This window comes from Cinclus cinclus, chromosome 11, assembly GCF_963662255.1.
Source record: "Cinclus cinclus chromosome 11, bCinCin1.1, whole genome shotgun sequence".
NCBI classification, from domain to species: Eukaryota; Metazoa; Chordata; class Aves; order Passeriformes; family Cinclidae; genus Cinclus; species Cinclus cinclus.
In genome coordinates, this window is record NC_085056.1 from 21,942,907 (window position 1) to 21,958,170 (window position 15,264).

The 15,264-nt window shown below is 51.1% G+C and overlaps 1 protein-coding gene across 1 annotated transcript in view; it reads left to right on the forward strand.

The window, feature by feature from the left end:
• Window positions 1–15,264, forward strand: part of LOC134048161 (hydrocephalus-inducing protein homolog) — a 74,970-nt gene that overhangs the window by 34,657 nt on the left and 25,049 nt on the right. The window contains exons 22-34 of the mRNA XM_062499760.1: window positions 205–298; window positions 1,649–1,792; window positions 2,282–2,598; window positions 4,153–4,317; window positions 5,554–5,851; window positions 6,719–6,847; window positions 10,442–10,619; window positions 11,147–11,322; window positions 12,075–12,208; window positions 13,166–13,302; window positions 13,939–14,060; window positions 14,148–14,339; window positions 14,737–14,889. Of these exons, the coding sequence (XP_062355744.1) occupies window positions 205–298; window positions 1,649–1,792; window positions 2,282–2,598; window positions 4,153–4,317; window positions 5,554–5,851; window positions 6,719–6,847; window positions 10,442–10,619; window positions 11,147–11,322; window positions 12,075–12,208; window positions 13,166–13,302; window positions 13,939–14,060; window positions 14,148–14,339; window positions 14,737–14,889 (2,239 nt within the window). The remainder of the gene's footprint in view (window positions 1–204; window positions 299–1,648; window positions 1,793–2,281; window positions 2,599–4,152; window positions 4,318–5,553; window positions 5,852–6,718; window positions 6,848–10,441; window positions 10,620–11,146; window positions 11,323–12,074; window positions 12,209–13,165; window positions 13,303–13,938; window positions 14,061–14,147; window positions 14,340–14,736; window positions 14,890–15,264) is intronic.

Genomic DNA, 15,264 nt, shown 5'->3' on the forward strand with positions numbered 1-15,264 from the left:
TAAAGAAGCTGCCTCACAGGAAGAAAAAGGCACAGTGGCCATAACTCTAAGGCAACAATAGGGCCTGTGGTGGGTGGTGGGTGCTGAGCCAGGGCAGGGCATTGTCTGGATGCTCTGCCACCACCCAGCAATGACAAGAGACCCTTGCATGCAGGAGGTGCAGGATTATGTGATGTGTGAAGCTGTCACTGGGACAGCCAGCAGGACAGAGAAGATAATAGAAACAACCATTACCTGCAAGTTTATTGATCCCTCCATAGAAATATCAGCCAGACAATTCTCTTTCTGGGTGGAGAAGGTAAGTTTCTAGACTGCATCCTGACATTTAACAGCATGGCTAAGGGGGCTGTGTGCTTGTGTTAAAGCTCCTCTTTACCCTTCCTGAGGCACTTTGTGAAGTGAGTGAAGATGATTTTGGAGATGAGAGTGGTATTTAACTTCCCCAGTGTAAAGCTGCAGTTACAGCTGCAGTTACAGCTGCACTGCCAGGGGGGGATCGTGGGCACTTCCAGAGAAATGCCAGTCTCTGCTCACTGTAAAGGGAGGTTTTTCAGGATCCTCCAAGGCACAGGGATGTCTGTACACCGATGCTGTCGGGAAGCTGGGAAAAATGGAGATTCCTGTGAATTCCTCAGGCTGACAGGGAAAAACCCATCATCTCCTGTGTCTCTTTGCCTTCTCTGCTGTTGGCATGGATGCTTTATGATATAGCTATATGGTATAGCTCTGTGCATTTCCCTGAGCCTCACCTGCTTCAAAGGACCCCCAGACATCCTGCAGCTGCAGTGATGATAACACTGAGGCAGAGCAGGTGTCCTTTAGTCTCTGGATCCCAACTCCAGTATTATCTTTTCCTCTCCTACCAGTTGTCTGAAAAAGAGAAGATGTTTCTTTCTTTGGTGTCTGTAGTTTCAGGCCTCTCGTCTGATTCCCAGGCTTCCACTGAAGTACAGAATCCCTGGAACAGGCAGTTCAGGTGTAACTAGAAGCTTTTCAGCTCTCCCTGATTCTGCCTGGCTTCTGCTTGATGCCACACACACAAACTGATTCATTGCATGCCATGGCACAGCACCTGCCTGATATCAGTACATGCAGAACTAGTTTCCCAAACCCTCTGGTTTCTGCAAACCGTGCAGGAAGCCCATCACAATGGATAGAGAGGAAGGAGGAGCCTAGGCTGCTCATAGCTTTGAGACCAGACACTGTGTCCCTGTAGCAGGGGCTGCAGGACACATGTTGCAGATGAACTGCTTTGATGAGGCTGCTAGAGCCATTAAGGTTGTAAGAAATGTCTGTATGTGAGTGATGACCATCTACTGCTGTTCTGCCCAACAGAGAGACAAAACTGGAGACAAATGGTCTGGATTGACTTTTGTGATTTAGATCTTGTTTAAGCAATTGCCTCCTCTCAGGGGGCTATTCCCTCATCCATGTGTGGGAGTGTTTCCCTGTCCCCCAGGGAATGCTGTGGTTCTAAACATGAAAAGCATCTGCTTTAAAGACAAATGTCCTGGAAGGGTAGAAACAAATAGAAAGGGTAAATAGGGATGTATGCACTTCTGGGGCTGAAAATTGTGAGATGCAGCAGAAGCAGAAGGAGGTCTGTGGCTAGCTGAGGCTTCTTTTTCCTTGTCTCCCGTTTCCATAGAAACCCAGTGATGATGTCCTGACTCTGCAGTACAAGCCTTTGGCTTTAAAGAACACCTGCTTGCTGCCACTCGACCTTATGCTGGACTTGGAGCAGCCGTTTCTGCTCTGCGATGCGGACCAGCAGCCCCTCCCGGATGGCCAGGTGAGCAGCCCTGGACTCCTCCAGTGGGGTCTGAAGAGGAGGGATGTGGTGGTGCCTTTCTGTTGGGAGAGCCTTGAGTCAAGAAGTTTATTCTGTAGTGTCAGCAGTGGATTGGCCTGAGCTGCATCAGCAGAGCTGCTGAAGGAATCAAAATCTTATCTGAATTGAGAAGGTCCATCCTGGCTTTAAGGCACAAGGAGAAGGAGCAGGCAACTAGGTCTGGGCCAGCCATGCAGTAAAGGGGTCTCCTGGAAAGCATCCCAGCTCTCCAGCAGCCACCCCCTTGTCTTGCTGCTGAGCACAGAAACATGGGCCTGAGGGAATCCTGGACTAGACTGCTGTGGCTGCAGTCACACCCTTGCTGTAAAGAAATGCATGATGAACCAAGAAGCCCATGCTGGGAATCACACTTCAAGCATTTACTGTTTCAGCTGTGAGACCTTGGGACGTCATCACTCGGGTGATTAATTACTGTTCATCTCCTTGCAGCCTGTGACAGTGGATGTAGGACAGACCTGTCATCTCTACATTGCATTTGACCCATCTTATAAACTGGATTTTCATAGCTGGAAGGAAGAGAAGGTTCTGAAGATAAACATGGTCAATGGCCATCCTTATGTGGAGTGTATCACCCTTCAAGGAGAAGTCCACTTCCCCAATCTCCAAATCCAGCGCAGCATCCTGGAGTTTGGCTGCATCCTGGCTGGCACTGAAGAAGTGCGTTCTCTGGAGATAACCAACTGCAGCCCACTGCCTGTCCAGTATCACTGGTCATTCCATTCAGACGGCCAGGTGAACAGGCTGAGGTATGTGCACCTTTGCTCTCTCCTTGAAGCTCTTCTTCCTGGCGTCCCCTTTCTACCTTGCAAAGAACAAAGCTGTTTGCCTAGGATCTGACAGACTGCTTCTGATTTTTCCTTGTGCAAGTAGCACTTACCAGCCGTGGTCAATCTGGATGCTCAGGGAATTGGTTTTCCACCTATTTTGTGCTTCCCAGGGCAAACCCCTAATGGTTTCCCTTGGGAAGGAAAGCTAAAGCTGGGCTGAAAGCTGCTTTCTCAGACCTCCGTGGCCTGAGGCAATGTCCACCTTGATGAAGGGCCCCTAGTCCCAGCTCCCACAGTGCTTCTGGGAGGCCCTTTTGACCCCTCTGCTTTGGGATGGGTTCTCTTTGCAGGAGCTCCTCTCTGCTCCTTATCTTCCTCCCTTGCATTGTGCTGGAGGATGCCCAGAAAGTCCCAACACCAGAGAAAGAGCTACTTAGAGCCTGGGCTGATGCTGAACATCTTGTTACCTTCCCTTTCCTTCTTTTCTGAGACAACTCCTTTAGTGCCAGGTCGATTTCTTTCACAGGGCTCCGCTTTCAGTGGACACCTTGGATTCTTCACTCCCTTTTTTTGTGACACTTGTTACTAATTTTGACTTTTCACCACTGCAACATGTCCCTTATGGGGACTGTACTGCTTAACAGCAGGACTTATTCATCATATCATCTCCTATCCCTTCCTCCCAGAGAGTTTCCACTTTAGAGTGAAAAATATCATTGTCCGGGCACCATCGTCCTGGGAAGTTGCCTCAAACCATTTATTTAAACTAAAGACAGTAGAAAAAATGATGAGGGATCTCTTGGGGGTTATGATGAGAGAGCCCCTCATCCAGAAATAAAACCCAGCTTTAGATAACAAGCTACAAAGCTAAAGACAGGGCTTCTTTGGGGAGCAGGTCATTATAGGCACTGAATGCCGGTCTGGGAATGGAACATCCAGGTTGTGTTTGACTGTGTGGGGAGCACTTGCAGCTCAGCAGGGTGACAGGCAGGCATGGCTCAACTGTGTCTCTGACGTGGCATTAGAAACACAAGCAGAGTTACCCTGAGCACCTGCTTCAATTTAAAATGGGGAATGTGACCTGAGTCACCTGGGAGTGTTGGAAAATATCATCCAACCCCCCCAAGAGTGTCAGAGAAACATCCCTGATAAATACCTGGTAGAGCTGCAGAGTTTCTAGCGTTGGGCACTGGGGGGGCTGTGCTGGCTCATCACTGGCCAGGTGTGCCCCTTGGTGCCTCAGATCTCACCTTCTTGGCTTGCCTTCTCTGTCTTTTCCTCTCCCACTGTGCTTTTTGCATCCCCACAAGGTGTTAATCCCCATCCTCTGGAGTTCCTCAATGCAAGCAGTTGCAGCTGCCTGCACCACTGCTACCAGTATCATCCCTGGGCTGTCTTTAGAACAGAGCTGTTCCAGCCTGGATTGAGAAGGGCTGGATCAAAGCCTTTCTCAGTTCAACGCACCAGCACCCACCCAGCAGCCGCATCCTGACCAGGAGCTATTCGTGCAGGTGTCCCTTCCTCCCATGGCAGGTCCCTGTTCATAGTTACATTATTTTCCAGGCATGAGCATTACCCACCTAAGTTCAAACCCCAACCACCAAAGGAGAAGAGAACCTGCTTGGATTACTCGGCACCTCAAAGGAGACGCTTCAAGATTAGAAATGGGGAGGACTCAGGCACAGCCCTCAGAGAATCGTGGGATCCTGCCCAGTCTTCAGGAGCAGAGGTAGATTTTCTTGTACACCTACTGCTTGTGTTGCCTCCCCAGCTTACCACCACCAAGTCATGCTCCTGCTGTCCTCCCTTTTTGCTGCCCTACTGTCCTGTGCCCCAAGACTGGGCTGGGCAGCAGGGCCAGTGGCTGGACATGGGGTGTGTGGGAGGGAGAAATAGGAGTTTTCTTTGGAGAAGCCTGCTGAGATCCTACAGACCTGTGCGGAGTGTGGGACTTTGTGGCCATGTTTTCTTCACAAAGGTAAGATGAGGCTTTTATCTGCATTATGATGGTAAGACCTCCAGCTTCCTTCCCAGAGCAAGCTGTGATGAGTGCTGATCTCCATGTACCCTCTTCCCAACCCAGCCAGACCACCTGTTTCCAGGTCTCTGCTTTTTCCCGAGAGCTGGTATTGCAGTGGTGGCCCTGAAGCTGTCTTATAAACTGAGACTTTGCAAAGTGGCTGTCTCTTCCTCCTAGCATAGAAAATGGCTTGTTTTTCAGGTGCTGCCATATACTTGTGAAAAGTATTACATCCCACTAGGCTTGGGGGGGGGATTCAGGTTATCCACGGACGTACTGCACGCTCCCCTCAAAGTGGAGAATGTAGGAGGGAATCTGTCTCACTTCCACATTTTCAGTGTGGCAAGCAGAGCTGTAGCTCCCAGTCCCATTGGCAGCCCTCAGCATTGCCCACAGAGGGGCCTCACATCCCTCTAGACCCATCACAAAGCGCTGCTGAAGCAACTGGTTGTTGGAGAGGCCGTGCAGGACATGTCATAGGGCTGCCCAAGGACACTGTGCAGCACCTATGGAGGGCATTGTTCCCCCTGGAGCTCATCAGGTGGTCCATAGGACATTTTTGCAGGACCTTTTGCTGTAGCACCTTGTGAATGCAGCATATAAATCAGAGAGTGAGGGGAAAAGCCTCAGGAGTCAGAGGAGCTGAGCTGGAGTCCTTCACTGAGATCCCCGAGCTCCAAGAGCTCTCACTCTGAGTCTCCTCCTTTTCTAAAAGCAGTAAGAAATGCTTTTTAAAGGCAAGATGTGCATCAGAGAGAATTTCTACTGCCAGGAGACATCCCAGTTCACTTGAATGTACAATTAATGCATTGATCTGTGAGTATGGGAAAAGATCTTCCCTGTGGTCTCTCCACTGGTCAGTGGCATGGACACAGGATGAGATCAGGATGGTTCTGGCTGTGCTTGAGGAATAGGCACCTCCAGCTACAGCTGCAGTTTGCTCCAAGGTGCTCTTCTGCATCCATTTCCACACTGAACATCTCAATCGTTCCTGTCCTCCAGGTTTTCAGTGTCCTGCCGCAGTCAGGTGTGCTGCAGCCAGGAGAGAGACAGAAGGTTTCCTTCAAGTTCTTTGGCCACTTCAACACCATCGCCAGTGTCACGGCGCTGTGCCACGTGGAGGGAGGCCCCACCTACGAGGTGGAGCTGACTGGGGCGGCCTCATGCATCAGCTACGCCCTGAGCCTCCAGGAGATCAACTGCGGCTTTCAGGTACCACACGTGTGCCCTGGCACAGCTCCTTGCCTTTGAACCACGGCCGATGGGTTCCTGCCCACCTCAGTCCAGGGCTCCTCCCCCTTCCCAGCCCCTTTGTTGGCTCTGGGGCTTGGAATTGCAACCTTTGAGGAACACATCTGGCATCCAAGCTGGTTTGAAATGGCCATCTCTAACCCTCTCCAAAAGGCTGGGAATGCCTCTTTTTCAGGGTACCTGACACTGCTTCCTGGGGCAGGCAGGGCCCCAGGGGGGATGCTCGGAGGGGCATGTCTTGAGACATCCCTTTGCTGATCCACTCCTAAAGCCTGATCTCCCAAGGACATGCTCTTGTCTAAAGGTCTTGCTTAATCCACACAATAATCAAGGGAACAAGTTGGGCTTCCAGTTGCTCTAGTTGGAGAGACTGTCCCAGAATAACTCCCACATTCACTGTTTTTCAGTTGAAAGCCCACAGATATTTCCAGCTGCTGGCCCTGTCTGTTTTGCCCTGTGTGACTCCCTTGTTGCATGTATGTTGCTTGCCAATACTTGCATACAGGTGCCTTTTCTTCTGGGATGCCTCAGTGCTGTTTCTGTTTCTCCTGGCTGTTGGTGAACCCTCACAGTGCAGAGGGCCTGGGTCCCCTGGTTCCTTTATTACTGGCCCTCACATGGTTGTTTACCACACCTCTGTGTGCTACCAGAGCTTCCTGGTCCTGCAGGTGCCCTGTGCCTGGGGGTTCCTTCGGTTCCCAAGTGCCTTTATCTCCTCCGTGGTCCCTGCTCCCATTATGTGTCTGCTGTCAGCCCCAGGAGAGAGGAAGGAGATTCCCAGCAGCAGGCCTGGGTCTGTAACTTCCCACTCCTATGCCTTCTCTCCAGATATTTAATGAAATTTGTCACAGCACAGTCACCCTGGCGAACACTGGCAACACTGAATTCAACTGGGTGCTAAATCCTAGCACTGCAGAGCAACATCTGCCTGGCGTGTTTCTGGTCATCCCCCCCACTGTAAGTACCACAAGTGACCGACCCCAGTCCTGTGTCTGGTGGCCCAGGAGAGTGTTAAAGGGAAAAAGAAGGGGGGGAAGGGGGAAAAAAATCAGAGAGGAAAATCCCAAACCCAGCCATTAGAGAGAGAGGGCTGTAAGTAATTTCTGCTGTTTCTGCTGGGGACAGAGAAGCAAGTGCTCTCCTGACAGACTCCCTCATGGCCTTGGCTGGTGGGTGGCTCTGCTGTCACAGGGCACACACCAGTGGGAGGAGGCACAAGTCTGTTGGTCTCCTGAAGTGATGCACTTCACTGGGTTCCTCTGAGAACGAGCTGTGCTTTTGGAGCCCGGAGGACACTTACTAAAAACAAAAAGTTGCTGACAAAACAGGCAAAGGGCAGGTCTTTCTATGGAAATCCGAGGGAAGGTTTATTGGGTCTTGAAGGGAATCCAGGGACAAAGACAAAACTGGGTTGAGGGCACAGGGTTAAATATGGGACAAAAGAGGCCAGTCTGAGGATCAAGGTCCAACAGGGACAGGGAAAAGCAGTGCAGAGGAGGGGCAGCCAACCAGGGGAACCAATAGGGTAACAGGGATGGAGCAATAGGGCAAACTATAGCCAAGGGGCATCAAGGAAAGGAAGAACGTTCCAGAAAGGGTACATCCAAGGTGAACAGGGGTGGAACAACTGTACAAACCAATAGAACTCAAGATATTAACATGTGCCTGCAAAGGCCTCTGGGAGGGAGGCACTTCTCACCCCAGCCTGGAGGGGCGTTTCTCCTTGCCTGCTTCTGCCTCTCCAGAGCTGAAGTGGTACAGTGCCAGTAGCAGGCTGGTTGCCCTTCACAGTTATTGTCTTGTGCTGCTGTAAGGGGAATAGAGAACAATTCTACTTGCTAGATTTCTCAGATGAAAACATAGTGAGAACAAAGCAAGTATTACATCAGAAAACTGTTTCTTGATGAAGAAAGGGTGTTGTCCCAACCAGAAGGGGATAAAACAGCGGAGAGAGAAAGTGAGAAACGCAAAGTAACAGTTGGCAGGCACAGAGCGGTGCTGCTGTAACCCTGGGGCGCTCTGTCCGTGTGCCGCTCGGCAGATGGAGCTGTGTGCGGCCAGCCGCCCCGAGCGGGCACGCCTGCCGCAGTGCTGGCCACCACCCGCAGCCGGCAGCAGGCGCGGCTGGCCCGCGGGCAAACAGCCGAGCACCAGGGTGCCGCGGCGAGCGGGGAGTGGCTCTGCCGGGAGCCGGACCCTCCAGCTGTTCCCAGCCCAACAAAAAGCCAAAAACGGCAGGGAAAAACTGGCAGCGTTGACTGCTTTCATATGGGAAGATTCCTCCCGTAATTCAGCCCTTTTAGGAAGACTATTGGTCAGACAGGCAAAATTCTCCTGGGCTTTGGAGTCTGCTCGCAGCCCCCCAGAGGTGGAGCCTGCATGCATTTTCTCTTCGCAACTTCCTTTCCACGTGGGGGGTGTTAAGGGTCCCGGCACATGTACAGCCCCCATAGTAATTTTTCACCCCGTATCAGAAAGTGGATTTTTAACATATATTGTGTTTGAAAAGGCCAGGAGACCAGCTCCTTTTTAAAGGCCTTTATTAAAGGTCAGCTCTGGGTGGGGAGCCCAAGGGGTCACGCACACCACTGCTGCTGCTCCTTCTGGACAACGCTGAGGGCGAGAATGCACAGCTTTGTCTCTTGGCGGAGCTGGGGCTTCCATCCTCAGGAGAGTCCCTAGGAATACACCTGTTGGCTTGTGGTCTAGGGCTGTTATTCTGGCCAGATGCTATTAAGGTTATGTGACGAGATGGAAACCAGCTCTGGCTGATGATTTGATGTTCTTTATTGTTTTGCCGGCTCAGGATTGTTATTTTCAGTCTTTAGTTTTACGCTTCCTCATTGTCTTTGGGGGTCTTTTGGTCTATAAGATGCTGGATGTCTCTAATTTGCATATAGGCTTGGGCACACAATCTCTTGGGAGCAGCGGAAGTGATACCCGACAGAAGGGGGTACAGGTATGGGGTGGGTGATGGGAAGGAAGACAAACACAGGATCAGCAGAACACCTCTTAACTTATCAAGGGATATTAACACTTAACAATGACAACAAAAGGTAAGTTTTAGAATTTAAACATTAACATTCAATAGCAAACAAAGACTTTAAAGGTAAGTGTTAGATTTTTCACATTGAACATTCAACAGCAAACTAGCACTTTAATTAAGAGCTTATTAACACTTGATATTCAAAGGTAAACTGACACCTTAAGAGTTTGTGGCTTTGGGGTTTTATTCTTTACATATTGAGGCATAAATTAAAATTTAACTGCTTCCTCACAGTCACTCTGGGACTCTGACAGCTGAGATCTCAGGCTGTGCTGGCACTGGAGCATTGCTGAGGATCACCTTAGCCAGGCTGTGCGATCACACAGGACATAGCCCTTGGCCCTGCCTCCCTGCTGCCAGTGCTAAGCAGCACTTCCATATCCCTTCCTAGGCTTGCTGCTCCCTGCCTCCTGCAGCTCTGCTGCTGTGCAGCGGCTTTGTGGGGCAGTGAGGGAGCTAGGGAGCAGCAGGGCTGGAAGAGCAAGGAGAAAAATTAGCAGCATCCCACCACTGTCCAAGCTTCTCAGTCCTGCCTGGATGTCTCCCAGCCGAAGCAGCACTCCTGCCTTTGTCCCTCCTTGCAGCGGGAGGAGGAAGCCGATGGCGTTCCCATTTCTTCATGCCTGTCTCCTACAAGGGATGAGAGGAGCTGCTGGCCCTGCTGAGCGCAGGGATTTCTCTTCCACAGCAGCAGCAAAAGAGCCTTTTTTTTTTGTTGAGGCGGGCTCTTGCTGGCGAAGGACAAACCCCATTGGCAGCAGAGCTGTGCTCATATCAGGCTGTGCTGAGGCTGCAGCCTTATGAGCCCTTGGGAAAACACACTGCACCCCAGGACTGGAGGCTCGATCTTCGGGGCACAAGGGATGTAGAAGGTGTGAGAAGTGAAGCCCACTCCTCAGTTAAAATTTAAAGAAAATTAAGTAAGAGACAACAGGGGACAAAGTCATTAAACCAAAAGTAACAGCACTGGGTGCTTGGCTTGGGTGCGTAGCTGCAGCCAGAGGCACACCACACCACACATCAAGACCCCTTATATACCCGGGGTATTGCATCAGCCTCATACGTATTTACAAATGGTTATATGTATTGAAATATTTTAACATAGTTCCTCCTCCGTCCCACCTTTTTGGAGCACGTGCAGTTGTCCTAGTCCTGGTCATTTGTCACTCTTCAGCACATTCAACAGGTTTCCATTCCTCCACTGGTTAAATGTTAATGTTGCATCAACTCTTCCCCAACATTGGTATTGCAATGCAAGATAACATTCACATTGAAAGAACTCTAAACTTTAGCGAAACTTCTTTTACAAAAGTCAACATTATGAAACACATAGTATTTATTTTAACAATCGCCAAAGCCAAGACTGTAATACGTTTATCACGAAGGTGATGTGGTCTGATGGTTTCTTCCAGATGAGGACCTGTCTTCTCAGCCTGTCTGCACCCTGAGACATCCCCCCATCAAACACTCTGATGCATTCCCTCCCTCCTCTCCCATCCCTGCAGGGTTCCGTTGCACCTGGTGAGAAGCAAGTGCTGAAATTCTCTTACATGCCAGGAGTACCAGGAGCCTTCAGCAGGACTTTCCAGCTTAAAGTGGGTGTCCTGGACCCGGAAAATATCTGCCTGAAAGGAGAAGCATTCTTTCCTGTGATCAGTGTGAACCTGCCCTGGAACATCAAAGGTGGGCACTGCCTGTCTGCCCCTAGGAAGGGTCCTTCTGGTTTTGTTTCCTACCATACGCACATAGGGTAGCTCATGCTCAGCTCCACCAAGCCTGAGGGTTACAGGACTCCAAGACCAACTCAAGCCCTCTGACTGCTTCATGAGTCTTGAGCAGAGGATCCCGCGTGGGCTTTGTCCCAGAAGCCATCCTGCAGAGCTTGCCAGCACATCTGGCAGGGTCCTGAAGGATGATGGTTAGACTGAAAGGCTTGGGAAAGCTGTAAGAGAGGATGGCAGGGCTTCTGACAGGGTTGGATTTGCGTGACATTGCAGGCAATGAGATGCTCCTCTGTGGGGATGGACAAACTTGATGGGTGGGAGCAAATACAATGAGGATTCAGAGAGGAACAGCAGCATCCACCTTCCATAGATGGCTGGAGGGATTTCTTTCTGGAAGAAACCAGTGTTGAGAGGTGGGGACTTCCCAGCTTAAATGGGATTGGCACATTGCTCACACTTCACTTTGTGGACGTTTTCTTCCTTCAGGAAATGAAAAATATGAGAAGCTCATAAAACCCCTGCAACAATACAGTCAGAGGAATAAATCAGTTGTTCAGAAGACTCAGAGTCCGAAGACTAAGACCTTCAAGTTTCAGACTCCAAAGACTCAGACCCTGAAGACTCAGAACCTGAAGCCCCACGCACCTGGCTTTGGCACTGTAGTAAGAGCAGCTGCAGCCCCGTTTGGCACATGCCACCCTCTCCATGGCACCCGAGCCCCTTACAGCCCACCAGAGCCCTGATGGCACCTGGGACCTCCCTGCCCACTTACAAGCATGTGTCACCACAGCATTGCCCCTAGGGCTTCCACTCTGCTCATGCTCTCTTCTGGGGTTGCACCAGATTCCTGGCTACCCCAGGGAGAGATCCTGAAGGCCATGCTCAAGGGATGGAGTTGATGGTGCTTTGAAGGAGATGCAGGTCATTGCTGGGGAGTTTGTTGGTCCCAACCCAAGCCCTGCTAGATCTGCAGGCCTGAACAGCAGCTGCTTGACTGTGCCCTGGGACTGTGCTTGTGGTGCTCACCTCCAAGATGAGCTTGGTCCCAGTTCCCTTTCAAGACGGCTTTTGTCCAAGCTGCCTTGGTACTGGCTGGGGGCAGGCAAGTCTCTGGAGCTCTGGAAGGTTCCTGGTTTGTCTGCCTGGCCAGATGAGGCAAACTTTGCTAACAGGGGCTGGGCAGGTGAAGATGCTGGAGTTAACTGCTGTGGAGATGAGGTCCTGGCTAAGAGAGCAGGAGGTGTCACCGACACTGAGCAGCCAGACAGGAGGACCCCTCACCCCCTGTCCACAAGAGCAGGGTTTGAAGGAGGACCTCTCACCCCCTGTCCACAGGAGCAGGGTGGGATCCTTTCTCAGATGCCAACGTTGGGAAAGACCTTTGCTAACCAGGCACTGTCCTCCCTTTCCTCAGCCAAACACTGAGCTGCAGATAGAGACGGTGATGATGCTGATAGAGGAGGCTGCTCTGGAGCTGCAGGAAAAGCTCCCATCCCATCCCCCATACAGCAGGTTCCCTGACAAAAAGCTGCGCCAGAGTCTTGTCAAGTGAGTAGGGACTCCCATCCCCATCTCCAGGTGCCTCGTGGGGAACACCCAGCAATGTCCCCTTGTCCTGAGATCTCCTTGTGTCTGCAGAGCTGGGAATAGCCTGGACTTGAGACAGGATGTGGTCCTGGTGGCTGTGACACTCTCCATGTGAGCAGCGGAGTGTCCTCTTTTCCCCAGCACCGCGCTGAGCTTTGGACTGCTCAGCTCCCCACAGGTGTGGGGTTCTGTCCCTTGAGCTGAGGGGACCCAGTGCAGACCTTCAAGGCCTTCCAGACAGCACAAATTCTGTCCCTGCTGACTAGCTCTGAAAGAGACAACTCCCAGCTGATGTCTTGGTTCCAAGTAACAGAGCACACTAAACAAAAACAAAAAGAGAAAGGAACTGCACATGTCAGCAAACCCTTTTAGAACCCAAAATCAGATGGCTTGAATCTTGGTGGGCAGGCAGAGCTTATCTAGGTAACTTGGTCTGTCCATTTACACCACCATGATGCAGCACAAGTACAGGATGCTTCAATTCAGGAAGAAGATGCTCTGCAGAGCAGATCATGTAATCTGGTTGCAGAACAATGAAGATTTCCTGTGCAGGCCAAACTCATTGCTAGGCCCCAAAGCAATTTCAGGCTCAGGCTATACACAGGCTAAGCAGTTTCACTGAGATCAGTGAAGGCCCAGTGTACTCACCTATACTGGCTTTTCATGGCAGAGCAGCTGTGGCAGGTGTCCATTTAAAACTAATTTCATTTTCACGTACCATTAGTAGCTGATAAAACCTAGGACCTGTACTCCTGACTTCCCAAAGTCATTGCCAGGTGATCAGGCCATGGATTTCATGGGCTTGAGCTGAGTTTTTACAGCAGAGAATAAAGAACTAGCCACTTTATTTGTATCCCACATCCACTTGGACATGCAGCCAGGCTGTGGTTTAAGGACTGTCCTTATTCCTCCTTGCAGAGTTGAGCTGCCCAAATATGTGCTGGACATGGGCACTGTACGTAAGGGTTACACTAAGAGACGCACCCTGGTGATCACCAACCCTGGGCAGATCCCAGTGTCCTTCCAGGTCGATGTATCTGCCCTGCAGGACACAGGTAAGCAGTGCTGGAGACACTTCCTGTGGGCTTGAAGGAGGTGTCTCAGACAGATTAGCTTAAGCCACTGAACTTGGTGAGGTTTTTGAACTTTTTCTTCTCAGTGCCCCTGCTGGGAGCTTTAGAGGCAGAATTCCCCTGGCCAGCCATGCTCAGGGGACCTGGGCTGTCTGTGACTGCCCTAATGCTTCAGTGCAGAGGCCAGAAGGGCTCATCACCCTGATCACCTCTCAGCATCTTCTGCCCTTGGCTCTCACAAGCATCAAGTCTCTCTGGGCACTCAGTGGGCTTGTTTTGCAAACCAGCAGACTCTGCTGTGTTTTGGAAGTGCTTTGGTTGGAGTCCACACTGTCACAGCACTTGTATTCAGCCTTTATTGAGGAAACAGCCTGTGTCATCCTCTGGTGGATCAAAAGAGGCTTCCAAAAGAGGCCTTGAGGCAGGACTGTGCTTCCATCACACAAGGGCTCACTGTGTCTGAGGGGTGTTCAGGTGCACTCTTTTTTGTCCAGGTCACACCATGGCATGGGGTTTTTCCCTGACCTTTCAGTCAGGACACCTGTAAGACCTTAACGTGCTTATGACACATTTTGTGTTTCTTGTGTATCTCAGCTGCTTTGTTTTCATCTGTTCAAGGTTTCAGAGTGAATCTGGACCAGATGCAGGGTCTGCCTCACAGACACACCATAATGTTTGAGGTGTGCTTTGAAAGCACCCACCGGCAACGGGGTGACGTGGATGTGCTGCTGCCCATAGAGGTACCAGAGCTCTTGGGGCACGCAGCAGGCTGGGTGCAGCAGCAGATGTCACCTGCACCCTCCGTTGACTTCTCTGTCCTTCTCCAGGTGGCAAAAGGCCCCACGTATAACATCCACCTCCATGCCACTGTGTTGGAAGGGTGGCTCAACCTCTCCAAGAACACACTGCAGTTCTCTGATACCCTCGTTGGGCAGTGCCAGATTGAGACAGTCCAGCTCTACAACTGGTTCCATGTACCCTGCAAGTGGTTCATTACTGCCATCAAGCCTGTCAGGAAGGTAAAGCACAGGCGACGTCGAACATGTAACTTCTTGGTTGGGTTTTCTTTGTGTCTCTTGCCTTTTCTGCTCTTGTGGCTGCCTGACCACTTGGATCTACAGTGTGTCTGAGGATGCTTCTGAGGGTCTAGATCAAGACTGTTTTGCCTGGACCTGTTCCATTATCTGATGCTTTGCTTCTCTGCCATCTTCACCCATTCCTTCTCTCAGGACAGTAGTTCCCTATCTGCCTGCCCAGTTCACAGGTTTTTGCTGCAGCTCCAGGCTATGGGGGCCACACTTGGTTTGGCTGTGGGTACTCTGAGCACAGTATCATCAGTGTCTCAGAGCACTACAAGAACTGAGGCTCTGTCCTCACACACTGAGGAGACCTCACACAATTGGTTTCTGTGCCCAGGACAATCAACGCAAACGCATTACACCAGCCATGTGTCAGAAGCAGCAGGTGCTGGAGGATGAGCCCTGTCCCTTTGAAGTGACGCCCTCCAAAGGAACCCTCAATCCAGGAAGGTGGCAGAACTTACAAATCCAGTTTACACCCAAGCAGGAGGTGAGATTGGCAGGTGTCAGCCCAGGAGGCCTGTCAGGGCTATCTGGAAATGAGGGCCTGGTGCAGAGGTATGAGCTGTGCCTTCACAGGGAGCTTTCTGCAAGCTCCGTTCTCAGCATGGCTCAGTTCACCCCAAGAGTACTCCTGCGAGATGTGCTTCGAAATGCCCACAGGGAGCTTGCACAGAGAGAGAGCATCAGGGCTCTGTGGCTGCCTCCTGGCACAAGGAGGGGGATGTGCCCAACTCCCCTTGTGCCTCCCTCTTGCCTGGCTGTATTTGCCGCTGCACACTTGCAGAGGACAGTCCTGGAATGGCCAGTCTAGGCTCGTCCTGCTGCAGAACTGACAGACAAAACAGTCACCAGACACCTTCCT